Source organism: Convolutriloba macropyga, chromosome 5 (genome assembly GCF_964194025.1).
Source record: "Convolutriloba macropyga chromosome 5, txConMacr16.3, whole genome shotgun sequence".
NCBI lineage: Eukaryota > Metazoa > Xenacoelomorpha > Acoela > Convolutidae > Convolutriloba > Convolutriloba macropyga.
Window position 1 is genome coordinate 2,192,419 of NC_134472.1, and position 27,547 is coordinate 2,219,965.

Below are 27,547 nucleotides of genomic sequence, written 5' to 3' on the forward strand. Positions count from 1 at the left end.
AATGTAATGAGAAATACAAATCGGTTGACGCTAAAAATTCAGCAAAGTTGTCAATATTTAAAACTTCATTGAGAATTGGCTTGTTAACTTTAAATAAATTGTGATTTGTAATTGCAACCGGATATCAGAAAAACTGTTTTTTTAAATAATTGGAGTACTCGCTAATCGTGAAAACGTTTGCTACTTCGTTCCAAGTTTTAGCGCTATTAACATCCACGATTGGAACTTTTCCATCCGAGTCCCTCTAGTATTTCTCTTCTGACACAATCTTACAAAAACCGCTATTTCGACAGATATCGTGAGTGCAGGAACGTGTTACAGGCATTACTCAATGTTAAATGTAAGTTTTCTCGTATTAGATGAGAAAGTTCATTATCCTAACTGTTCAATAACTTGGCTTATGGTACCATATTTATTTACAACAAAGATGACAATAGTTTTAAGCAAATTGAGGCAAACACTTTTACAAAAGGCACAAGAGAGACGTGATACCACATAGGCAGTTCAACGTAGCCAACCAGAGACACGACCACTTCCGGGCTCAAAGTAACAAGGATATACGAGTTGCTCTGACTGACGATTGTATTGTCCTCAATGTACATCCTTTCCTCGTGACAACATAACTCTTTTGTGTCCTCTGACACAAAATCCTTCAGCACACGGAGACACCAAGCAAACTAACGCATTACAGATGCATTTTCATTTAAAAAAATTGAAAATATTATTACTCCCGAGTGATGACTGCAACCTTTAATGCATTTCGTGATGACGAGAAGAAAATAAAGTTGATCACAAATTGATATACGCAATAATTTTTAGTTTCAATTGAAAAACCTCTGAGCCTCTTTTTTTTGAGTTCAAATTTGCTAAATTGCAGAATAGCAACCTACACGTGTTAGCAAAAACAGTCCCTCTTATATTAAACTTTCATTTACCATAAAATCATAAATAAACAGATCATTAGACAATTTATATCTTACAGGGAGATGTTATTCCATGAAAACACCCCCGAACAGCAACAATAAAACTGGTAGGCGTTCATCAACACACGCAGTCTGGCCACCTGCGGGTAGTACATATAACAGCTACACCTTGAAAGAAAAAATGATTTCCTTGAAACAACTAATTTTGGTACTCATAATCAATAAAAATTTTGAAATTTCTAAAAGATTCACGTGTTTTCAAAAACACGTGAGTGGTCTATTCCAAGCAGCTAAAGAAGATTTGGTTGAAATGAAGAATGGATTAGAAGAACTTAATTGAATAAATGAAATGGAACAGATCGACTCAACTCATAAACGAAACAATTTGACCACCAATTTTTGTCTTTGGAGCACTGACAGCAGCAACAGATGGTGCTGGAATCGCCTGTTCACTTGGATCAATTTTTTGTATGTGCAGAGAATCGAGCAGCAATCCAGGAGACATTGATTTTTGCTCTAACTCAGTTAGAACGAAACAAACAAGAGTGGCTGGAAGTAACGAAAGAAGTTAACGACAAAGTCAGATAATTGACACAAAGAAATCACACAACAATTCTTAACGAAGAAATAAAATTGATTACTGAGAACACTAGAAAGTTAATGGCATGCTCTCAATTTTTTAATGCTCGCGATCAAATGTGGTTGTAAACAACACTTGTTAGTTCCTTACCTGCCATCAATAATGGAACAAGCTTACCGAGTAGCTACATACTCTAGAAAACGGTACTTGCTGATTTTGTAACGGCAATGGTAAATAAAGTTAGCCCAATATCGTTTTTACTTCATTCTGTAATACTTGACATTTTGCAGAAGGTAGCGCTTCACGAAGTACAAGAGGCTGATATTCTCACACTTGTGCGAAACCTACACAAATCAATTTGACATACTATGAGACTAAAATACTTAAACGTTATTTTTGATCCAGCTATTTTGTTATTTTATTCGACAATGCCATTCAGTTCAGGGTCGACGGCATAACTTTTGAACCTTGCCACCGCGATACGAATGCCAAATGGTAGATCTGACGGCTATGCATCCCAATATGATCTCGAATCGGAATATTTTGCAATTGCAGAATTCAATAGTCGCGTAGCGTTGTTGTCTCAACTTGAAGTCGAAAACTGTTAGATCTAGATTTTCAGTATGTATAAACGGTTTTTCCTTGGAAACAGCCGATGATACGTGCCTGGGATCACTCTTAGTCGGAAACCAATTTTCAGCGTTCAAAAATTAATATTTCAACAGTTAAGCCACCACTTAAGGGAAAGGTTGATGACTGTTTAAATCGGCATCCAAAATTTTTGGCGTGTTTCTAACGAATCTAACAAAAGTGGTTTACTTAATCAAAAATAAAGTGCCACTATGATTGATATTAAGTCGGCTGATACAATGAATAATCTGTTTGACAAGGTAACCGAATTGCTTCATATATCAACAATGACTGATGCAAGACAGCAGATAATGGAACAAGTTCAATCGCAAATGGCATCCTTCCCTGAATATCATAGAAAATCTACTGACAATCTTGATGAGATTTCTGACTATACGACTTAATATGAAGACCATTAAACCCACTCTTTGGATTGAATTCAGTTCATCATGCTCTTGGAAAATGGCAATCGGATTTCGAATGATTTTGTTTTTGATCTCGTTAACACTACATAGTGGACTTTAAACTTACTGCATAAATACAGAGCACGCTATGATCATATCAAGAAGGCTCTAGTTGGCGACAAAAAGATTCAACAAAAGCCTAGACTTGTACCATTAGATGAGTTTCATATTTTGCTTTTTATCCACATTCGGATTTAATACCAGAAAATATTGTCATTGCTGCAGACCATCTGAGTCAAATTTTTTACTGAACTATAGAAGTGAATGCGCCAGTGCAACCCAGATCAAATGTGTCACTAATCTGCAAACAAATTATCAGGAATTTATAAAATTTTTAATTGTATTAGCAAACTTAATTAATGCTGCATGGTTTAAATCAAAAATCAATAGGTAGTTATGTGGTTCTCAATTTAAAGCGGCGCAGAGCCATGTCACACTTTCTTGCAAAGTGCACCATTGAAAAAATATGTTTTTTGTTCTTAGTTTTTTTGGATTGAAATGTTCATTTTTCTAATCTTTTGTGAAACAATCTGATAACCTGATTAGATAATTTTGAAATTAATTTTAAGTAGTTTAATATTAACTCACTGAAAAAAGGAGGAATGAGTTGAAGAGTGCAGGCTGAAGTTTTTTTTGGTATGAACTGCTAAAAGAGATTCCGCAATCCTAAGTAGGCCATACACTTGAAAGAATTGAATTGTATTTTTTAACTGATAGATGTGACATTAAAACATCAGGCAAAATCAAATAAGTTAACAATCCAGAAAGAACTAACCCAAATTTTAATGACAACCTTAAGCAGAAAGTACAAGACGCAGACAACAACACTGATGGTTTGATCAGAACAAGAGTAGCAGCGATGCAACAAGCAATCCAGACAATGCAAAAAGCAATTCGTTTGTTAGTGACAACAGGTAAATAAAGCCGGTAGTGAAAAAACGGAGATTCAGAGTTTGACTCAATGTTAGAGTTGAAATTAGTGAAGAGACTAATTTTCTCCGTATTGACGATGAACCTCAAGGAGTTAAGGTAACAAGTTTTTCGTGCAATTTAACATGTAAAAAATTGACTTGCCAGAATTTTCCAAAATCTTGAGTGAACTTGGTATATCAGCCAGCCTGGTGTAAATTACTCATGCAAGAGAAAGTTTGTGACCATTTTCCAGTGAAGAATGAGAACAAACCGTATTAGAACAACCGACTCGAAAACAAGAAGGAAGAAGATTCGAAATAAAAGAAGCGAAGCGAAGAGTCGTTTTAAGTAAAATGAAGTCAGACGAAGAGTCGATTGGAAAAGAATGGGCATTCTATTTAAGATTTGATTAAACTTGATACGCTCTCTTTAGAAGGACCTGCGTCATTCAGAAACGCAAAGCGATAGCAAAATGTGAAGGTTATCTGTGAAAAAATGAATGTATCTGGAATTGGAACCATCATTCACCAAATATCGTTGACGCGGCCTCAGGTCTCCAAGGCTCCAAATTAATTGTAAATGGCATCAATTAGGTCTTGTCCGTAGATCTATTATCTGTTGGCAAACTTGAAGAGTTCAACCGTGATCTAGAACATATTTTTGTGTCAGGTGACTGTTTGTCAAAGAATCTCAGAGTCGAGCCATTGAAAACAAGTTTTGCAACGGAGATAGCAACCTTGAAAAAGATTATCAAATTTAAAAATCAGAAATTTGGTTTGATGGTGGTATGGAGTTTGGCTGTGCGTTTAAGGTTATCTGCCTTTAACGCGGAATGTATACAGTTTACTCAGCGAGAAAAAATCCAGCTTTTGCTGAAAGCAATATAATACTCTCATCGAAAATATAGTGTGTAGATATTTAGAAAAAAAGTAGACGTATTCATATCTAGATAAATTGGATGCGTTTGTTAAAACTATTAATTCTTGTGACAATCGAACAATAAAACGCCCTACATGGTCTCAAAAGACGTTCAGAGGCTTGTATCGTTGACTGCAAACACAGCAATTTTCAAACGAAAATTTTATATTTGTGCTTTTATACTTTGAAATTTTGGAGTTTCAAACAGTCATATACTGACGAAGATTTTGACATTGCATCTATCCTAACATTAAATCCTCCATTTTTATTACAACTATCCTTACATTAAATCCTCCATTTTTATTACAACTATCCTAACATTAAATCCTCATAAAAAAAGTTGTCTAGGGTAAACTCTATCAACCCCATTTTAGGCTCAATAAAGTCTAAATTTTAACTGAATTTTTTCACAAAATTGCAAAAGCCGCATGGAGAGTTCCAGGAAATCATATTCTTACGAACCAGAAACATGAATTTCACCTCTAGGCACTCACTTTCAGCTGCTTCAACTGTTTTGAAGAGGTTGAAAGCTCACTTTCCCTACGTAAGAACTCACATTTGTTTGACCATGCACCAATTTTGAAGGGATGGTACGCATGTCCAAGCTCGACTATTCGAACCACGTGAAAAACGATCTTGATGTCCCAGTCTTTGGGTCGACGCATTATGAAACAAGTCCTTCAACACCTGCCATAACTTAGCACTAGCACTTTGGAAGTATTTATTTGAAAAACGCAGTGAAATTTCCAATTTCGTTGGGACGCGTACAAATCAGGTTCCGCAACAAGTTCAGTTTAGGTTGAAATGAGTTCAAAAACCTGCCAATGAAGAGCCTAAAAAAAGTTTAATCAAGGCATACCATTTTGCAATTTCCGACACAATGTTCGAAGACGTCGTTGGCAATCTCAAAACCACTATTATTTGCGAGCTATGGAAGTGGCGGGCAAGTTCTCTCAATAGGCAAGGTAATGATTAAATTAGTACATTATGTTCCAGTCGGTGATCAATATTCATGCCGTTTACTGATGGTGGTCATTTAAGGAGGGAATCAATCCTGTTGAACATCAATTGTGCAAACGATAAAAAGTTATTTGTTTCTTGTTTCACAGTGGATTACCTTATTGTTTAACAAATACAAAATTTGGAGCCACCAACACCTTGCCTCTGACCCAGATTGGATGTGCTAACTTACAACTGAGATAACCCCTCGGCAAGGCAGCCGAGTGGACTTTTCGATATATACCAATGAGCCGCTTAAACATATCAAGACTTTGGAATTGAATTAGGTTCAAGCGAACGTATTCTGGTGATTAAAAGAATTTTTTTATTGCTCTTGAACGCAGTCATAGCAATTATTGTAAACGTGTGTGTCTTTTTTTACGCAAATCTTTCGCTTGACAAATTTGCGCTTTTCTAGAACATTCTTTGACTTCTCGTGACTTTTTCACGCTTTCGTTCATCGTTTTTGAGTGATCTCTAGTGCTCCGAAGTTGCTAATATAAAATCGGTTGCGGCGTAGCAGAATTACTGGACTTGTAGCTCAATGGTTAGTGAGGGCGGCCATGGATCGAGAGGTCAGTGGTTCGAATCCCGGTTGGGTCAAAGTTTTGCATCCATAAAGAAAAATTGATCTAGGCTAGAGCCCCTAATGAATCAAATTGCCTCGCCTGTCGTTCAAGAGCAATTCTTCCGACATTTGTCGGTTTATGTTTATGTTCAATTAACTTGGTCATTAAAAATTTTCGAAAACATTACGAACTTTCTGCATCAATTTGTGTTAATGATATTAGCTTAAAAATAATTAAATATTTGGTAGTACAATCCTCTCAAGAGTTTTTAGATATAATTTGCTCAAATTATTTTTAAAATCAAAGGAAAAGATTTTTGAGTGTTTTGTGAATGAGATCAACCGTGTCCACCCCTTATAGTACCAGTGACAACAGCAAAAAAACATCCAAAGGTTTCGGCAACATGTGCTCTGGAGCAGCGTTTTCCTTGCAACAACTGCTTGATGGTTGTTGACGCAGAAACCCAGATCGTGTTCTCTTCGATATTTACAAGGGCTCTGATTGCGTGGAGAGATTTATATCCAAAATGGAGAAGCTAACAAAGTATTTCTGTCGAGAGAAGTCAAAATTTTCGCCCTGCGCGGGGAAAGCACCATCAAAAAAAGTTTTCTCGATTTGTTCGATCTGCAGTGTTGCTTTCAGGAACCACTATGGAAAAGTTGTCGGCCATTGCCACTTCGGCGGGAAGTTTATCGGATTTCAGACGTAGATTGCTGAATTAGACACCAACTCTAGCAACATCAAATGAGGAGTCATATTGCAAAAGTATGATACTCAGCATCAGAGACTTCCAAAGTCCGTGAAATAGTAATAGCAAGAAACGATGAAAAATTTGTAGCTCTCGATACTTGTGTTCAAACATTGAGATGCAGAAACGTAATCGCGATGAAGTTGCGAAAACTTCACTTTTTGAGACTTTTGACTATCTTGGTTACAATAAAGATGAAAGTAAACTCTTGAAACTATTTCCCTATGCTCACGCTGATTTTCTCAAAAAATTGAACAATATTGCACGTCATTGCCTACGACACTAGAAAAACAACCTTAAAGACAAGAACATTGACATAACTATACCTAACGGGTGATGTCACCCAGCTCTCCTGATGATTCGAAGAACAGGACTGTCCGCTACAAAATTTATCGCATTAATCGTGCACAGTTCTATACAGCATCAAACCTCTCGGAAAGTGCATGTCAGGTGCGAGCCTCAGCTTGAGCTGATGAATGGCCGTCTCTTGCTTGATATGATTGAGCGAATTATTCCTGGTGGGTGGCGTCAGTCTTCTGAAGATCAGAAACTGCCTTTAATCCTGTAAATGTTTTAATGTAAAAATGGACCTGGCGCCAATAGTTTACATTGACGCTAGCAACCTCTATGGCGGGATAATGATACTTTACTCCCTTCCCACTGAATCTCTCGGAATCAATTTGAACTAGTTGAGGTTTATGATGTTGAACGAAATCTTTATTTATCCATTATCCATTGTTTCATTATCCAGGGGCAGAAATATCCCGATGAACGTCAACCAAAGTCACGGCCTTTCCTCAGACAATCAATTTATTTAGGATTTGGGAGAATATCAAACATAAATAAAAAGTGCCTTTTAATTATCAGCAGTCAGAACACAAATTTAGGCAGTAATTTCATCCTAAACAAAGTTTAATACCGGATGTTGAAGCTTCTGTTTAAGAAAGGTCGAAGCCCGGTTTCAACCGGCACACTTATTCTTCAGAGGAATTTAAAATAGCGATGAAAGTAAACGGTAACAGAAAAAAGTGAATCAGTTTCGGATAACATACAAAGTGATAGAAGCGAAGAGGCTCAAAGTGACGGTGGATCACCAGTCTTTTTAATTAAACGTAGTCATGTTATACATGATCTTAATTCTAATTTATTTGTTGCTTTATTTTGTTTTTATGAAAGCTTCCAGAATTCAACGTAACTGTATCGGAATTTTTCAGTTTCCTCACTTTTTTCCGCACTTCGTCACCGGATCAATTGTTTTTTGAGTGGTGTTCCTTCAATTCACCTTTAAGAAAGAAAGTCTCCGCAAGATGGACAAATATGGTCTATGATTTTACCAGCTACAAGGGATCGGGAGTCAAAATAAAGGGTCACGTTTTTAAAAGTTCTTACGCTCCTTATGTTTAAGTTGAGGAAGGAAAAAATTGCTTTTTACACTTAAAACAATAATGGATATAACGGGTTCTGTGATGAGCGTGTTGGTGTGCTATTTTTCATAGTTTCAGTAAAATACCGATCTCAGTTCCCGCAGTTCTAGTGAAGCTTTCCTGATCATTTTCTTTCCCTAACTGTATGCCTTTCAAAGCAATTCCTCACTCAACTGTGGAGTCTATATACCTCTAAGCTCAATTGTCTGTCCTCATTTCTGTACCCATGGTCGTCTATGGGTACAGAAATGAGGACAGACAATTGAGCTTAGACGACCTTTTTCCCCTGATTACCAGACAGACTTAAATTAAAAAAAATTTGACAGGTTCACTCAGACAAGTTGATGTAATTCTCTTGATTTAGGCTAAATTCGCGCACATTTTCACTTTGATTGCAATCTCAATAATTCACTGCGCTGCTGACAATAAAACTACACAGTGACAATTGTCGCCCACTTTGAAATCATAAGTTTCACGAGAAGTTAGCTTTTATTTAATTCTTCACTCCACTCAGGCGCGCGGAAGGAAACATTTCATTCTCAAAGAAATTTGTTTCACAGTTCTGCAAGTAACATGAAATACCACATTCTAAGTTTGGGAAATAGGTATGAGAAATTGCCGTATAATTGACAAAAAAACTTTTTTCTGACAAAAAAGTCTGGTAGGGGGTGCAAATGACGCCTATAGTGTCACCCACCCTATGCAAAATTCCTGTTCTACAAACATCATTGTTACCTCGTAAATCGGGATCATTAATTCAGTAAGTGAGCACCCGGGCAAAACAAGCATGCACCATCCACAATTGGTACATTTTATTTCATTGAAGTCTGACAATCAGGTCACTTGTATATCTGCATGTTGCGGATGCAACTTCAAGATGGCTAAATATGGAAGTTAAGATGATTTGCCGCAAAAAACTTGACTTTATGTCCCACATTGCTAACTGTCAGTTACCAAAAAACATGGAAACAAAACATCTGAATTTGACTTTTTCAATGCTAGAAATATGTTTTCATTACATATTAATGGTAACTAACCGACATTCAACCTTCTGATGTTACAATTACAGACGCTAACGATTACTTGGTTGTGACAAGAGCAGACAACGATCTCCTGCATGGATTTTTTACTGGAATCAGATGTCACCAAGAACAATTTTTTTTGGAAGTTGGGTTTCAGACGTCACCCCTACAAGAGGTTCTAGTTTTTTTACTGGTTTCAGACGTCACCAGCAGAAGTCCGCCCGAGGTCTCAGACGCCACCTCTGATGTCCTGTTCCCCGGTTAGATCGAGCCAAAAATCTCTAATTTTTTCGACAAAAAGCCACCAAAAAATTGAAATTTGTCCCCCAAAAACCTGTTTTCTGCTACTATAACACCTCGATTGATAAACTTTGACTAGTTTTGTTTTTCTAATAGCAAGTAAAAGCAATTTAACTACTTTGAAAGAAAAATTTGATGAGAAAAAGGCCAAAAGTCAGAAAAACGGTCGCAAAATCAGAAAAATCAAAAAATCCATTTTGATTTTCTGATTGCATATTCTAATGAAATACCAAAAAAGCCTTCGAACTATTTTTTTTGAGCTAGTTTTCAAATAGCGAGAAGGCAATTCTAGTCGATATCTCATACTGGAGTCTTAGAAACAAGAAATGTTAGAAAATTTTTTCTGAAATCAGAAAAATCAAAAAACACATTTTGATTTTCTGGCCCCATATCGTATTGATTCACAAAATAAGCTATTAAACTATCTTTGTGAGTTAGTTTTGCAGTAGCCAGAAAGCTATTTTGTTCGATATAGTATACTGAGTCATCAAAAATGAGAATTGTCAGAAAATTTTTTCTGAAATCAGAAAAATAAAAAAAACCCATTTTGATTTTCTGACCCCATATCTTATTGATTCACAAAATAAACCTTTAAACTATCTTTGTGAGTTAGTTTTGCAGTAGCCAGAAAGCTATTTTGGTCGATATAGTATACTGAGTCATCAAAAACGAGAATGGTCAGAAGTTTTTTTCTGAAATCAGAAAAATCAAAAAAACCCATTTTGATTTTCTGACCCCATATCTCATTGATTCACAAAATAAACTATTAAACTATCTTTGTGAGTTAGTTTTGCAGTAGCCAGAAAGCTATTTTGGTCGATATAGTATACTGAGTCATCAGAAACGAGAATTGTCAGAAAATTTTTTCTGAAATCAGAAAAATCAAAAAACCCATTTTGATTTTCTGACCCCATATCTTATTGATTCACAAAATAAACCTTTAAACTATCTTTGTGAGTTAGTTTTGCAGTAGCCAGAAAGCTATTTTGTTCGATATTGTATACTGAGTCATCAAAAACGAGAATTGACAGAAATTTTTTTCTGAAATCAGAAAAATCAAAAAACCCATTTTGATTTTCTGAACCCATATCTTATTGATGCACAAAATAAACCTTTAAACTATCTTTGTGAGTTAGTTTTGCAGTAGCCAGAAAGCTATTATGGTCGATTTAGTATACTGAGTCATCAAACACGAATAATGTCAGAAACTTTTTTCTAAAATAAAAAAAAATCAAAAAAACCCATTTCAATTTTCTGACCCCCATACCCTATTAATTCACAAAATACGCTCTTAAACTATCTTTTTGAGTTAGTGTTTCAGTAGCCAGAAAGTTGTTTTAGTCGATATAGTACACTGGGATCTCAAAAACAAGAAAGATCAGGAATTTTTTTAAATTTTTTCTGAAGCCAGAAAAATAAAAATAAAAAAACTCCTTTTGATTTCCTGACCTTATACCCTGTCTATTTGCAGTTTGAACTCTTAAGATAGCCCTGTGAGTTAATTTTACACTGGAGAGAAAGCTTTTTAGGTCAATACATCGAATTGTGATCTCAATAACGCGAATTGCCAAGAAAACTTTTTTGAAATCAGAAAAAAATTCAGAAAAATAGTATTTTTCTGACTACACATCGCCTTGAAAGCAAACCAAGTTGTCAAACTAGCCCTCTGAGTCACCTTGCAATTGCCGAAAGTTAAAAAGGCCTTTCGAAAAAGGAAAAGAAAAACGGTTTCGATTTTCGGACTGCACAAAAAAAACCTAAACTGTAAATCAAACAGTCTAACTCATTTTTTGAGTGAGATTTTGAAAATTGTCTCAAAATTTTTCTTTTCGAATATATTATATTCGGAGTCTGGAATCAATAAGAGTTACAGAAAAAACTTCGAAACAGGTTTCTTTAAAAATAGAAAACTCTTATTACAAAATCCCAAGAACACCTCCGATAAAGAAAGCAAAACACAAAAAACAACTTCCCAGCTAGAACAAGGTTCTGATTTTTCGAAAGATTTGCAAAACGATATATATAAAATATAGCCTTCAGCAAAAAAAAAAAACGCAAAAAGGTCTCCCCTGTTAACTTCAAGATCCGTTTAATTTTTTCCTTGTCCGCGGTCACAAACGTCACCGAGAAGAAGTCACTATTCCCCTGCTGGTCTCAGAAGTCACCAATCAGAAGAACAAATTTTGCACGGTTCCAGTAGTTACCGAGAAGAAATCGATAATTTTTACTGGTTTCAGAAGTCACCATTGTAAAATGAGAAGCCTTTTCTTTTTGGTATCAGTAGTCACCCCATTTAGTCACCCCTCGTTGCCTAGTCGCTCCGAAAAAAAAAATTTATGATATAATTTTTTTTCAGCAACCTCCTTTTGGGCTTCTCGTAAAAGTGAAACAGTAGAACTAGTTGTTTTTTGCTTACCTTCAGGGAGAAAGCACAAACTAAAGTTTACAGTCATTGTCCGAAGAAAAAAGAACTATTTGAAAACAAAAAAGAAAATCTATTCGTAGCAGTTATTTGGTCCTGTAAAAAAAAGACGATAAACGTTCGAACGAGATTTTTTTTCTTTTTTTAGCAAATAAAATCTACTATAATTAGCACCACCACAACCTTAGGATTCTTGTTTTTGAAAAAATTTGCGCCGCTGAACTTTTATAGGAAATTTTTGGCTGATTAGCCAAATTAGATTTTGACATCAAAAGTTCGTCGCTCCGTTTTTTGCCATTTTCATTTTAACCTGAAAGACAAGCATAACAACAACAACAACAGAGATCAAAGATGTCGCAAAGGAACAACGACGAGTGTCAGTTTGCAGTAAACATGTTTAAATCAACGGAAAGTTCTTTGAAAAGCCAGCTTGATTTGTTACAGAAGGCAATAGACGATAGAAAGAGCTTCCGATCATTAAATCTACTGATAAGCAGAGCCAAAACGCTGCAAACAGAATTGGACAAGAAGACAGAAGCAGTGTTGAGGGCGAAGCCTCACCAGAGTACAGCAACTTCGATTCTCGACAGACAGAAAGCCTTAACATCCAGACTGCAGCAATCCAAACTGGAAGTTGACACATTGGACGATGATGGTCTATTGAGCCAGTCCTCAACAAGATTTCGCGATGACGTCACAATTCCCTCTCGCCCAAGCAGCCGACGACTGGATTCAGAACGATCAACACCAACACGCAATGTTATCACTGAAGAAACATTTGTCGAGCAAGCAGCCAGTTCACAACCGAACGACACAACAGTCTTCATTAATCCACCGCCCATTCCTCCAAGACCAGTCAAGCCATCACTATTCCTGAACAACCAGCAAATCCATGATCCTCTTATTAGCCATTTGATAAATCAACAACAAAATTTCCATCAACAGAACAGAAACCAGTTTGTTGACTCCAACTCAACACATCATGCTAGTCGTTATCATCCAACGGCATCAATCACCCTAGAACAACCCAATGCTAATCATCAGCAAGAAACCTTAATTTTGCCGCCTCTCAACATGTCAAACTTGGATCATCAGTTGAACCAAGAACCCAATTTCCTTACGGCAAAGGATTTAGAATTCAGCGGTTCTCAATCCAAACAAAAGCAGTTTGTTAACCGTTTCAGTTTATCTTTGACCCCTGAAAGTCAGAGAGGCTTCCGAAACGTCAACGTACCTTGTCTAACCCTTCAAGATGAAGGTGGAAACCCATTCCTTGGCAAAGCAATTATTGACAAGCCTCTTAATCATGGACCTGAATACGTGACAATAGATCAAAACCCTCACTCACCTAAACAAAACTACGCTCAGCCTATGCATTATTGTTTCACAAACAATCTACAACCAACAACAGCTGCAAACGTAGTTTCGGATGTCCAGAGCTATTGTTTTTCAAAAGAACAAGATGTTCAACTCAAACCTCAAAAGCCTGAAAACAGTTTTGTGCAACGTGTCAGTTCTTTCAACATCGGTCCCAATGATCCTGTAAAAAACACAACCTTGACAAACAGCTTCCCAATTCAGGGTTTAGCAATTCAAAGGCCTCCTGTTTACCCATCTACTACCCCAGCGCAAGCAAACATTCAGTCAATTCAGAGCGATCTACAACTTCTTACAACGCATTCCACAACCTCTCAAGAAGCGAACAAACCAGTCCATAGCTTCAATCCGGCTACTCAAACCAGTATAGTGGATATTGGTCAGAACAACACAAACGCTTATTTATCATATCCTTTACCCATCAAGAACATGGCAGCTGAACCCGCTGTAAATCAAAGTCATTCAAGCGACGAAATTTCGCACTTGCGACCTCCCCCTCTACCTAATCTTTATCCAACTAACATCTTGCCAACTTCAAGCGTAAGGCAGCATCAGGCTCCAGTGTTTGCTACAGCTGGACAATTTGTCCCCTCAATGACCAATAGTGATCTTCAGCCAACATCCGTCGACCTAAAATGCTCGATCAAATTGCCGCCATTAAAATTGCAAAATTTTAATGGTAACCCCATGCACTATCACGAGTGGATAAATAATTTTTTCTCAATGGTTCACAATAACATTTCAATTACTGACACACACAGATTAACCTACCTACAGAATTCAGTGTCGGGTAAGGCAAAGGATCTGATACATGCTTACTCTTGTGATCCATCCTATTATAATACAGCCCTCAACGAGATAATGAGCCGCTTTGGCGACTCTTCAGTTGTTGTCAACGCTTTTATCAACCAATTAGAGAGCTGGAAATGTAACAGTTCTTACAACAAGCAATCTTTCATAGCATTCTCTTCATTTCTAAAGAGACTTGTCCAGGCTTTTCAGAACCTAGGTTTTCAAGCCGACCTTCAATCGTCTACTTTATTGAGGAAAGCGAAGGAAAAAATTCCCCACAACTTGCTTCTTAAATGGACTGAATACACCCTGACAGAGAATGTTACAACAACTACCCTTGTTGAGTTTCAAAAATGGCTTGATGTTCAAGCAAGGGTTTATGACAAAGTAAACCAGGAAAATAGAACCAGTACCTTCACTCACAACAAAAACGGTAATTATTCTGCTGTGACAGCACAACAATCGGTTCAAGAACAGTTTAAGCAAACAACTGCAAGACAGTCTCAAAGGAACGATTTAGATCAAAGAAAGGTTAATCACAACGGCTCGAAAAATGAGCAACAGTTTGCAAACAAGCACACAAATTGTGTTCAATGTCACAAACCGCATTTTGTTGCAACTTGTTCAGACTACCATAAATTGTCCCCTGAAGGTCGATTTCAAACTATCCAGAAAAATAGCTTGTGTACAAACTGTTTAAGTAATCAACATCGCAGAGACACTTGTCCCTCCTCGAAGCGTTGTCAAGTGTGTAATGGTTTTCACCATACAACACTACATAATCCAGCTAAACAATTCAGCAGAACACATGCCGCTTTTACTACCAGCAACGTCCAACAGCAAACTAAAACCTCAGGTCAACAAAATTGGTCATCGAAGGACGACAGCAACTCACAAACGCAAAAAAGTAGTGAAGCAACTCAGAATAAAATAACACAATTCAAACCCAAAAACAAATCTCAGGTACGGAAAAATTTTTTGAAATAATGACAATCAACAGTCATCGAAACGTGCGAAATTGAATGGACCTTCTACCAGCCAAAATTTCAATGTCAACCAAATATCCAGTACACCGAAATATTGGTTTGAGCAGTTACAGCTGCTGCCAGTATCCTTTATCAAAGAAGATAAAGTATTCGACACGTATGCTCTCATTGACCCCGGCAGTCAATTTACGTTTTTATTAGATGCTGTTTCTGACTAACTGGAACTCCCACGCGAATATCAATCTTCAACTACTGTTCAATATCTAAGCGTTGATTACGAAATGCCCCTATCAAAAATAAAGCAACCAATAACAGTTTGCCCTTTCAATCAGTTTGATGAAAAGTTCCAAATATCCAGAGCCTACAGCACCTCTACATTAAACGTTAATGCAGCCAATGTCACTGAGCTAAACTATGTTTGCGATGCATTCAACGAACTTCGGCACATATATTTCCCAGACATTGCCGAAGGTAAGATTGGAGCACTCCTTGGTGTCAATGCTTTTGCCTTCACGCATCCTACTGAAGTAATTCAAGGCACCGAAATCCGCCCCTTCGGAGTAACGACAAAGCTTGGATGGACACTTGCAGGAGAGTACCTGAACACACTAGGAAACCGCTCTTCAAAATCTTCTAATAAATCGAAAGTATTTGTATACCATGTCTGTCGGAAAAGTCCAGAACAACCCTTGGACAATTTGATACAAGAATTTTGGTCAATAGAGAACGATGGTACCAGAAAAGAAGATAATACTATCACTGAAGATGAAAAGTCTGCCATTGGAATACTTGAGAGTACTATCAACCACACAGGGGAAAGGTATGAAATAGGTCTTCCATGGAAAGTACCTGCCAATCTTCAAAATAACTATTTTTCTGCCCTCAATCAGCTAAACAGTTTGAACAAACGACTTAATAATGATCCAAAACTAAGTGATATGTTCCAACAGACTCTTGTCACAGATCTCGAGAAAAATTACGTCAAGCCAGTGGAAATGACAGACCCACCCCCTGAGAAAATGTGGTACTTGCCGCATCACCCTGTTCAAAGCGCAAACAAACCAAACAAAGTGCGTCGTGTCACCAATGCAGCGTCAAAATTCAAAGGCGAGTCACTAAATTCCAATCTTCTAACAGAACCAGACCTCTTAAACAGTCTAATAGGAATTTTGGTCAGATTTCGTGAAAAACCTATTGCTATTTTGGCAGACATTGAAGGAATGTTCATGCAAATCGGCATCCGAAATGAAGATCAATCTGCACTACGTTTCCTATTGTCTATTGACAATGATGTGCGACAGTTTCAATTCACCAGATTGATTTTCGGTGCAACTTGCTCACCATCTTGTGCAATTTCTGTCTTGAACAGATGCGCAGAGGACAACGTCGAGACATATCCAAAAGCACAGAGCTCTATAAAGTCTTATTTTATATGGATGACTACATCCAGTCCTTCGACTCTCCTGAAAATGCCAACGCGACTGAATTTGAAGTAAAGAATTTCCTGAGAGCCGGTGGTTTCCGCCTCACAAAATTCCTGTCAAACCATCAACAGGCTCTTCAGTGTATTACTCCAGAAGACCTCGAGGAGCCCAAGAGTGAAACAAGAGTCCTCGGACGAAAATGGAACCTTGAAAAAGATACATTTTTCATGAAATCCCTAGGAGAATTCCCTAAAGAAGCTGAACAATACACTCAACGGAAACTTTTCAGTCTGGTGTCATCGATTTTTGACCCAATTGGGTTTCTTGGCCCAATGACATCAAAGTTCAAAATTCTTCTTCAGCAACTTTGGAAGTTAGGTAGAAAATGGGACGAGCCACTCCCAATTGAACTTCTACATCCCTTACAAAAGCTCCTTAACTGTTATCACTCTATGCCTCAACTTGAAATTCCACGACAGATGACAACACAGAATCTACTGGAGACAGAGAACCAGTTGCATGTTTTTGTTGATGCATCGATTGTTGCAACGTGTGCTGTTGTCTACCTCAGTAGCTTGAATAAGACCAGCAACAAAGTACAAACTGCATTTGTGATCGTGAAATGCAAAGTAGCGCCCGTAAAACAGTTGAGCGTTCCAAAGTTGGAACTAGAGGCATCTGTCACAGGTGTTCGACTTCTGAATTTTGTTAGACATGAACTCTCTGTTGAAATATAGCAATGTTTTTTATTGGACGGATAGTCAAGTTGAATTGACTGGATTGGTTCTTCCAAGAAGCAACCAGTTTTTGTTGCTAATCGCATTGCAGAAATAAAAGTATAAAGCAAACCTGACAATTGGAATCATATTGCGACAAACTTAAACCCAGCTGATCATGGTACTCGTGGTTTAGAACCCAAGGAAATTGAAGCAAAATGGTTTAAGCCACCAGATTTTCTCTCCACAAATGATGTCTTTTGTAGACCTACAAAGCAAATGCCGATTTGTGCTGCAACAACATGATCTGCCTTAAGAACCAAGAAACCAGTACTCGACCCTAAACAGTTTTCAACATGTACAAAGATTTTGCTAACGATAGCTACTGTTTTCAATCTGATCTACAGAGCGAAAAAACAGCGTGACAATCACCATCAATACACTGTTGAAGACATTGAATTATCAAAATCTTACTTGATACAAATGTCGCAAGTCAATAGCTTCCCAACCGTCATCGAGTTGCTAAAAAGTAGCCGCAAACTGGACCCGAAATTCAAACACAGGTCGTTAAACCCAATGCTTGATAAAAACGGTATATTACGCGTCTGTGGAAGGCTAATTTTTGCTCCCAGTGAACTCGAGTTGGCCAAGCGGCCAATACTACTTCATGCAAAAGATCACATTTGTCGTTTATACCTCGAACATGCCCATCGCATCTGTGTGCATCAGGGTACAGAAGCCACTAAGGCTTTTGTACAGCAAAGGTACTACGTAATTGGTCTCCGCAGAACACTGCAGAGCATTAGATACAAATGCTTCCTTTGTCGACGTTTCGAACCGCAAAGCATTGAGTTTTTTATGGCACCGCTACCTGATTGCCGCTTCCCGACTGAAAACAAACAGTTTACATTTGCCAACTGCGGATTAGACTTTTTCGGCCCATTTTACATTGAGGAAGGATAAGATAAGCTTCAGAAACACTACGGCCTCATCTTTACTTGTCTGGTAACGCGAGCTGTCCACTTGGAAACCTGTCCAGATTTGAATACAGACACTTTTCTGAACGCCTACCGCCGCTTCACTTCGCGAAGATGTCAGCCCGCTGATTTGTACAGTGACAACGGTAAGACTTTTGTTGGTGCCAAAGAAGAACTCAAACGGTGTCTGAATGATCTCGACAAGGATAAAATTCACAAAGCACTTGCAGCACAGAACACCAAGTGGCACTTCAACCCACCTTATGGCCCTCATTTTGGCGTCGCTTGGGAGCGGCTGATCCAGAGTGTCAAGCGGACGCTCCTGATCATTCTATGGTCAAGAAAGTTTACTTTTGACGTTTTCCACAGAATCATGGTTGAAGCAGAAGCTATGATGAACTCCAGACCACTTACAAACGTGTCGGACGCCATGGAAAACGAAGAACCATTGACGCCAAACCATTTTCTACTTCAGCTTCCTTACAACTCTCTTCCCCCTGGTATCTTCCCGTCAACCAAGCCAGCTAACATGAAGTCTTGGAAGAATGTTCAACAATTCCTCAACCACATCTGGAGTAGACTGGTCCGGGAATACCTACCGACCTTGATAAAGCGACCAAAATGGACCGAAAACGCCGGGAATTCACTCAAAGTCAACGATGTGGTGTGGATCCTGAAAGACTCCACCCCATGTGGTATTTGGCCTCTGGGAAGAGTAGAAGAAGTGTTCCCTGGACGAGATGGTAACAACAGAGTAGTTAAAGTGAAAACGGCTTACGGCACCTTCGTCCGCCCCGTGTCCGGTCTCGTCCGTGTTTTCGCTGATTAGCTTTTTTGTTGATATTTTTTGCGCTCCGGTTTTAGGCAAAGGGGGTTGCATATGGTTTTATTCAATTTAATTTGGGTTTATGGATTCTAACTGGAATTGGAAACATATTTATTTGGTGGATTTATTCGTGTTTTACCCTCTTATTCCTGTTGCCCCCGTGGAGCATGTTGCGGATGCAACTTCAAGATGGCTAAATATGGAAGTTAAGATGATTTGCCGCAAAAAGCTTGACTTTATGTCCCACATTGCTAACTGTCAGTTACCAAAAAACACGGAAACAAAACATCTGAATTTGACTTTTTCAATGCTAGAAATATGTTTTCATTACACTGCAAGTGAAAACACTGAACGTCAAAAAGCTCCGCATAAAACGAACATCCGAAAACTCCATTAAAAATAAACTGATACCCAAAGAAAAGCGCAAAAGAAAATTCAAAAGTACGGAGAAGCTGAAGGAAATGAGGAATCTTCTAACAGACTTTCATGATGTCAGAGGTGTAAAAAAGGCGTTTTGTTAGTAAGTTTTCCTGCGAAATTGCTTGGTCTTTGACTGTTGTTCTGCTGTTTTCCACGTGAATTTTTCACTTAAACTTACATTGAAATGATTTTGTCTCAAAGTAAAATGAAAAGTCTAAAGTTTTTCGACTGAAATCTAGCGTTCATCTTTATTTCAACTCCAAAAAAACCGTACTTCAATTTGAGAGACAAAGTTTTTCGACTCAAATCTATCATTCATCATCACTTCAACTTTAAATTAACCGTACTTAATTAGAGAGAAAAACAGATTACTTGCAAATCTTTCAAGCTGGACTTGCAGGCTTGGAAAACGTTGTGTAAACCCTGTACTAAGGAGACAGTCATTTATCGCGATACTTAAGTATTTGTCAGGTCTGATCGGTTTTCAATTATTGTATCAAATTAAGTGGTGCTGAGAGCAGACAAATTGTTCTGCTGCAATAAGTTGAACTTTATATATGGCAGTAGATAAACGCCCTTCCAACTCCTTCGCCCCCACCGCTTCAATGAGAAGTGAAGGTTCTGTTAATGATAAAGAAGACCGGCCTCGATCTGATTTTATTTGAAAAGAAGCTGTCAAGGATGCCATTCGTGCGTGAACAGTTTTCAGCAGATACGAAGACACCGAACTGCAGTACGAGTTCAAATGTTAGTCAAAGAGAATGTAAAACGATCAATTTCCGCTAACTGATGCCAGTAATAAAATTTTGAACTGTCCTTTTTCTGAGAATATTACTGTGACTGAGCGGTGCGCGTCCTTACAGTTTAAACCCTTGCGATGCGGATTTCTGAGACAAGGGTTTAAGCCAACGGTTGTGATATAAGTAGATATAACAAAGCACAATAGATTGCTCATATAACGAAATGTTCGAGGGCAATTACGTCAACGTAAGCGCAGAAAGAGTCAATCAAATTGAAGAGGCTGCTATATTTCATGTAGCTCTGCTTGTAATGCAGAGAAGACACAACAGGCTAATCACATATGTTTTCCTGGAAAGTGGTTGAACGGTATCATTGATATATCTAAGAAAGAACAAATACTTTTCTGTCAAAATGAAGTGACTGCGTGCAGAGGTGCCGTCGACTGAAGCCTTTGCAAGCCTGTAATTTTCTTTTGGAAATATGAACTCCTAATACCGTAACATGCAGAAGTTCAATCACGCGAGTGTTCGCCCAAACAAGCGCTTCAACTGATGGAAGTTGGTGCCCTTCCAGTTCAAGATGCTTATGGGCTGCAACGACCATTGGACTACAATATAGAAACACGAAGTGGACTTATCGCCGTCCTAATGGAATTAGGATAGGTAATCAGTGGAACAATGACTAGCAAGAGAAGACAAAATGTTTTCACTCGTCTTTTGGCAACTTTGAGCTTGTAAGACGTGGCGATTTGGTAAAAGCCCGAGGGAACTAGTCGACAGGGAACAGTGTTTTTATTTGTAGAGTAGAAAGTGCAGAGCTTCAGGAAGATGATTTGAAGGCTTTTTAAAATGAAAAATTAATTTTTGAACAAGTTGCGTTTTTCTAAACATTTGTTATTTTAACTTAGGTTTTTTCCGCTTGGCATCCGTCGAAGTTAACTTTGGCGAAAAGTTTATATCCCCTGAAACTTTTTCCCAGTCCCGAGATGAGCCAAAGGGTGGTTTTTCTGATCAATTGCATTGATTTTAGCTTCTTAATCCTATTCGCGTTTTTAGCACTTTCTGTAAGTTATAGGTCTTTCACAATTTAGAACCTCATTTCAGTTGTCATTTTTAAATTTTGTGTTTCGAAAATGCTAACTTCAGCAGTTTTTTGCAAATTTGGAAATTGTTCTTTGATATCTGTCATCGTCCATGTTGCTTTTTTCGGACTATATTGGCCAATGAAACTTGCATATAGCGCAGATTTCTGAAATCTATCTCCAATGTCAAGCAAGGTTTTCAAGATTTTGATTTTTTTGTATAGTCTCTATGTTGCTTTCAGTGACCCACGGAATTTTAAACCTCATTTATGTTTAATAGCTCTCAAAAATTAGGGAGTGAGAAACTAGAGATTTTATAATCTTTGAAATGGTTTTTAGTTGTAACTTAGATTTGATTACAGAACATAAATTTGAAAATGGTTGCCTTCAGCTAATTAATTTCAATTTTCAAACAATAAGATGGCTGAAGTGTTATAGTTTTCTAAAAAGGGCAAAAGAATAAAAAAAGTAAACTAAATTAAGTAAAAATTTCTATTTGCGGTTATTTGACGGTTATTTTTTCTTGTTCCTAAATCGCCGCACGAGCGCCGAAAAAAGTTCAAACCAATGCACAAAATGATGACAAGCAGTCAGAAGTGATCTCAGTTAAGGAAACACTTCAATAAGATCAGTTGAAAAATGAGCATGCATTCAAACCATTCAAACATATCATCTATCTGCAAAAAAAACTGCTTAGGCTAGAATGCAAATGTCTCTGGGTGAGATATGGGTTTGTACCTCAGTGTTTATTCTTTCTTTTATTTTAAGGAATTAATGTCAATTGAGGATATCTCAATTGAATTGAATTTATTTGAGAAAGGCTGTAAAAATGAATACATCTAAATCATGTTGAAACAGCTGCAATGAGTAGAAAAACGAAATTCTTTTTGTAGGTTTTTAGGTCTTTATCATTTTTCATAATCTACCAGTTGTTTCTTGATTTTTTTAATCAATTTATTCTTTTAAAGAATTTCTGATCAGATTGTTGGTCAACTCAATTTTTCTGGCATTTTGGTCAAAGTATTTAATCCCTTCTATCATACTGTTGCATTTTTCAGTCTGAGATCGTGTCTATCTTGCACATGATGGTGGGTGACAACATATCGGAGGAGCAGTTGAACAGCATTGCCCACAGGGCAGTGTACGAGGTGGTGCATTGTGACGAGAACGCTCCAGACAGACTCATCACGTTTGACCAGTTCAAAAAGGCACTGGAGAACATCGAGTTTGAACAGAAAATGAGCATCAGGTTCTTGCACTGAGAAATGGAACTGTGAAGGTCATCGTAACTTAACTTTACATAATCATAGGACTTAACTTCTTTCCGATATGTCTTAACAGGATTCCAAATATACTTAATTTGATATAAGCAAGTGGGAAAATTTCGCAGAAAGGTTTTGGTTCGCTATGTACTGGTCATTGCTATTTATTGCTTCGATCTTTTCCGTTTGTGTCCCCCAGTTTAGTGGGCGCATATTATTTGCACGTGCTATATATTTACATAATGATTTACTGTGTAATGGTACCTGCTCTGTACTGGGGGGGGGGGTGTAACGTACTGGGGATGCAAACAGAAAAAATCCTATTCTGAATCAAAATGGTTTTTGTTCAATTTTCAATACTTTCATAACATTGAGGAAGATGCGGTAGTTCCAGTAGAATTTTTTCGACAATGTGGTTTGAGACCCAGAAGTTTTGCGAAACAAGATCATTTTGCGAATAAATCCGACATGAGCTATTAGTGGACCCAGTTGCTTCAAAGATGCTCTGACACTAACACGAACAAGTGCTTTGTATTTATTGCAATGTAGCGATTAGGTTCTCGTGATTTCTTCAATTGTGCTAACTGAGAGACTAGTGAACTTGATTAATTTCCACTTCTGACATGCTGTAAAAGACATGAATGATCTCTAATTAATATAGCTGCTCAATTTATTTTAGTTTGATGAATCCTTTTATTTAACCGTAAAAAAGAATGTCCAAAATGATTTTAGCTATTCTTTGGTTTCATTAATTTCTGCGATCATCCGGATTTAGAAAATTTAAGCGCGGAAGAAGACCGAGCAGAATAGAGTGGATGAAAGGTAGCCTAACTAATTGTTTGGAACTTCTTCAACCATCTTAGATAGTCGTTTGAACGAAACTTCATTTCGTTGATAAAGAATCTCAAGCTTACTTTTCAAAACACTATTCCAAATCGGCGTTAACGAAGTTCTGAAATTCAATTCCATGGGATTCAAGAGAGATAATTGAATTTTTTAGGTGAGTTTTGCCGCACCATTGCGGACTTCAATAGCATTTGAGAAACTGAAATATGAAGGCTACCTGATTAACATTTCACAACAATATTACTTCTTGCGAAAAGCAAATTCACTGATAACCGTTTCTAAGAACTCCAGTAGGGAAAAAGGTTTGCTCTAGAGCCCTCTTATCCACAAAAGCATTTCCTTTCACATTTCCTTGGCGAAGCGAAAAGAGTTAGGTTGAAAAATCGTTAGTCATGTTTAATCGAGCGATCTACTTAGTTCGTTTAATTTTTCTCTTATGAAGTTTGAACGAATTAGTGCAAACGCGTGTCTATTTTAATGCATAATTTGTGCTTGACCTTTTTGTTCTAGACCGTTTTTATATTTCACTCTGATTTATTTGTTCATGCTTGACTGTTTGATTTTTTTTTCCTAGGCAGAAGTTTCCCCATCATTAAAGTTTCTCTAGCCTATGCCCCCTTTAAATTGATTGCCTTGTCAGTCGTCCGAGAGCAAACCTACTAGAAATATGTCAGGGGGTCTAAGCAGGGGCAACTAATGTGAAATTGGACTAGTACTAGATTTGAACCAACATTTCGTACCTTCCAAGCCTATTGTGCCAACCACTGTAGCAACTGGTCTTGAGCTCTTGAACTTGTGCATCTATTTATAACCCATTCTCATGTTCTTTCTTGCTTTCCAAGGCTTCGTTTCTGTAGTCAAGTAAACGTTGAACAAGTAGAGCTTTTTGTCTTGCTATGCGGAGCATATCTGATGCACAATTTATGTTGTTCTCTCTCAACCATCTAACAAAAAAAGGGTATGAAGTAGCGCAAACGTTCTTGTAACCGACTTTGCTGTGCAGTGGTACCTATAAACGTATTTATAAAATAGAAAGCGGAGAGTTGACCTTGGGTTTTTTTCAAGTGCGGGTTTTCCGTGTTGAGGCATATGCATTGGTTCAATCAGCGCTTCAGAGGGATTTGAATTTTTTAAAACAGATGCTTATGCCAATCATTTGAACACAAAAAATAAAACAAGCCATAATGGACCAAGAACCGGAAATGGTTTGCGACATTTTTCTCTGTTAGTGTGTTAGGCATTTTTTCTAAGCATTTTTTCTTGTTTTGCCTATAAGAATGCTGAAAAAATCCTGTCACAATAATCAACCCTAATCTAAGAACTCTAATTTAGCGCCTTTAATACTCAAATGATTTGTGCGAGATCCTTTTTCAATTGTTCCATGCGTTCAAAATAAATACAAGATGTTTTTATTTTACTTTGTCTCATCTGCAACCATAACCTATCCTTACTCAAACATTGTTTCCGCAAAGTCTAATCATACTCAGAAAAGTTTTTTTTGGTTCTCAACATAAACTGAACACTTGAATCCGCAACTAAAAGCGCATCGTGTAGTGTACCATTTTCTTGTGTGGCTTCTTGTATATGCACTTATAGATGACAGATCCAGTGGTAGGGTGAACAAATTTCTTATAGTGGAGAGGGTCCCCTTGTGCCTCGAATTTGAGTTTCTTCACAATCTTTTCTGAAAATGCGTCTGTGCAAATGATGGAAATCCTGTGGTAATTCTCACCGTCGGCTCTTTTCACGCATTCTTCAATCAGTTGTGTGGCTACTGTCATCCGGCGGTATCTGAAGTGAAACTTTACAGGCTTAGATCTCGAACTATAAAAAAAACATACTCGACCAAAAAGCAGCATCAGAATAAAACGCTCAATCAAAGTCTGAAAAAAATTCTGTGAAAGCATGTCATGTTTGACTTTAACTAGAATGTTGACTGTTGGCTAAATTGCAACCAATATTGCCCTTCGTATCCTCTGATATTTCTGTGTTTTTTCATTTGTCAATGTCTTAAAGCTAATTAAATGATACGCAACATTATTCGGAAACACTTTCTGTTTTTGCAGTTTACCTGGAATCTACCGCCAGCTGGTGGATCTGGACGGTTTTTCCAGCCTGAGTCTCGTCGCCCTTGTACACTTGCTTCAGAATCTCATCTCTGTCCGCAATTTTGGGAAAAGTGGCCTTCAGATTAGCCCATGCATTCTCCCACTCCTGGTCGCCCTTGTCCGTGCACAAGCAAATACCTTCAAATAAAAGACTTTTAGGTACACTTTTGGTACTAGTAAAACATGTACAAAAAACTTTACAAACAAAACCTGTAAAACTTCAATAAATGAACATTTTAGCAGACGTTACTAGAAATTAGAAATCAGTCGGTCTGACATTATCTAGCGATAAAATGAGCCGATGTTGGTGCAGAGATTTTCGCGACTGCTTCCTGTATTGTTAATTTATCAGTTTGCTGCCGAGCAGCTCTCTTCAAATTTCTAACAAAACACGATCAATAGCCTAAGTGAAGCTGATAAAACAGTCTTTCGTTAAGGATTCAATTCATAATAACGTATAAAGCAACGTTTTAATTTCGTTAATATAAAGCAACATATAAGCTCATCGATGATAGCAACGTATTAAGATTGTAACGTACATAGCAACAAGTGAGATTTTAGACGGCAAGGTTTTTGATGCTCTTTTACTGGTTTTTTGCCTGATGTCATTGACGTCAGAATCAGTTCATAATCGATCAAAAATCGTCTAGAGAACCTAAAAATATTAAGCCTAAAACCACCTTAATCCATACATATCGTGGTTATATTTACTTAAAATTAGGTTATACGAACTTTTTCCGAGCTTTCTACGTAAATTGAAACGATTACTATGCGTATTTAAATTGCTTAGAAATATTCGTTTCTGATTGGATAATAATCTCTCGCTTTAAATCTATTTACTTGTTAACATCCTCCGGCCCAGAAAATGATGCTGGGAGAATGGGTACTAATTTTACAAGCAGGCGAAGGAGCGATCCGGAGGACGTGTGCAATACGGCGGAGCATGCGACGCTGTCGGAACCGTAACGGAGTTCAGTGATCCGATTTGTGGGGTAGTAACCCCTCGGGTTAGTCTCTTCAACTACCTAAACCAAGTCACCGGTCTTAAGGTGATGCTCGGCAGGCGTCTGCCACTTGGAACGTCGGTTCAGCGCCGGTACGTATTCTTTGATCCAGCGAGACCAAATAGCGTTAGCGTAAGACTGCGCGCGGGCGTAACGCTTACGGTGATCAAACTCATCTACACCAATGATGGAAGGAAGACTACGTGCTTGGTTACCGAGGAGAAAGTGATTAGGTGTTAATGTGCCTAGGTCGGACGGGTCGGCGCTTACGGGCGTTAACGGACGTGAATTAGGTGCATGTTCGACCAGACAAAAAGTGGTACTTAAAACCTCATCTGTGAGGCGACGTGTTCCAAATATTGTGTAAAGTACGCGCTTGAAAGTACGTACTAGCCTCTCCCAGATGCCACCTTGGTGTGGCGCACTGGGCGGGTTGAACCTCCACTTGATGCCTTTGTGGTCAAGTTCCACGGCGGTGTTGGTGGCGTTCCACTTTTCGATGTTCTCGCGTAGTTCTTTTTCCGCGCCAACAAAGTTAGTGCCATTGTCTGACCAAAGAATGGCTGGTGTACCCCGACGGGAGACGAACCGCTCCACTCCCATTACACACGAACTGGCGTCCATGGAAGGAACAATTTCGACATGAACGGCACGAGTAGTTAAGCATGTGAAGAGGAAACCCCGACTCTTCTCGGTAGTCCTACGTACAGTAACATAAAACGGGCCGAAGTAGTCGACCCCGGTGTTCGTGAAGGGAGGAGACTGGTATGCGAGTCTTTCTACTGGGAGGTCAGCCATAATGGGTTGAATAGTGGCAGCGCGGAACATTCTGCACGTGACGCAGTTGGATTTAACTGGACGCAGTGAGGATCGTAACTTAAGGATGGTATAACGATCTTGCATTTTAGCCCTCAGGTAGTCAATATCTTGATAATGATGTTTAACGTGGGTGTGCCTGAGGAACAACTTTACAAATGCATGGCGTGCGTCAACAACGATAGGATGTTTTACATCAAAGTCAACTTCGACCAACCGTTTGATGCGGCCGGTCGATCGGATTAGACGATTTGGCCCCA

General features: G+C 38.1%; 3 protein-coding genes across 10 annotated transcripts in view; 2 read left to right on the forward strand and 1 right to left on the reverse strand.

The window, feature by feature from the left end:
* The window catches only part of LOC142339039 (calcineurin B homologous protein 1-like), a 416,603-nt gene extending 394,000 nt beyond the window's left edge, over positions 1–22,603 (forward strand). For both annotated transcript variants that reach the window (XM_075388690.1, XM_075388691.1), the window contains exon 4: positions 22,310–22,603. In XM_075388690.1, the coding sequence (XP_075244805.1) occupies positions 22,310–22,513 (204 nt within the window). In that variant the 3' untranslated portion in view covers positions 22,514–22,603. The remainder of the gene's footprint in view (positions 1–22,309) is intronic.
* The window catches only part of LOC142339038 (methylglutaconyl-CoA hydratase, mitochondrial-like), a 398,030-nt gene that overhangs the window by 8,574 nt on the left and 361,909 nt on the right, over positions 1–27,547 (forward strand). The window lies entirely within an intron of this gene.
* Positions 24,753–27,547, reverse strand: part of LOC142339716 (uncharacterized) — a 48,255-nt gene continuing 45,460 nt past the window's right edge. For all 7 annotated transcript variants that reach the window (XM_075389940.1, XM_075389938.1, XM_075389941.1 and 4 more), the window contains 2 exons: positions 25,431–25,605; positions 24,753–25,150 (listed from right to left, as the gene is read on the reverse strand). In XM_075389940.1, coding sequence (XP_075246055.1) covers positions 24,895–25,150; positions 25,431–25,605 — 431 coding nt within the window. In that variant the 3' untranslated portion in view covers positions 24,753–24,894. The remainder of the gene's footprint in view (positions 25,151–25,430; positions 25,606–27,547) is intronic.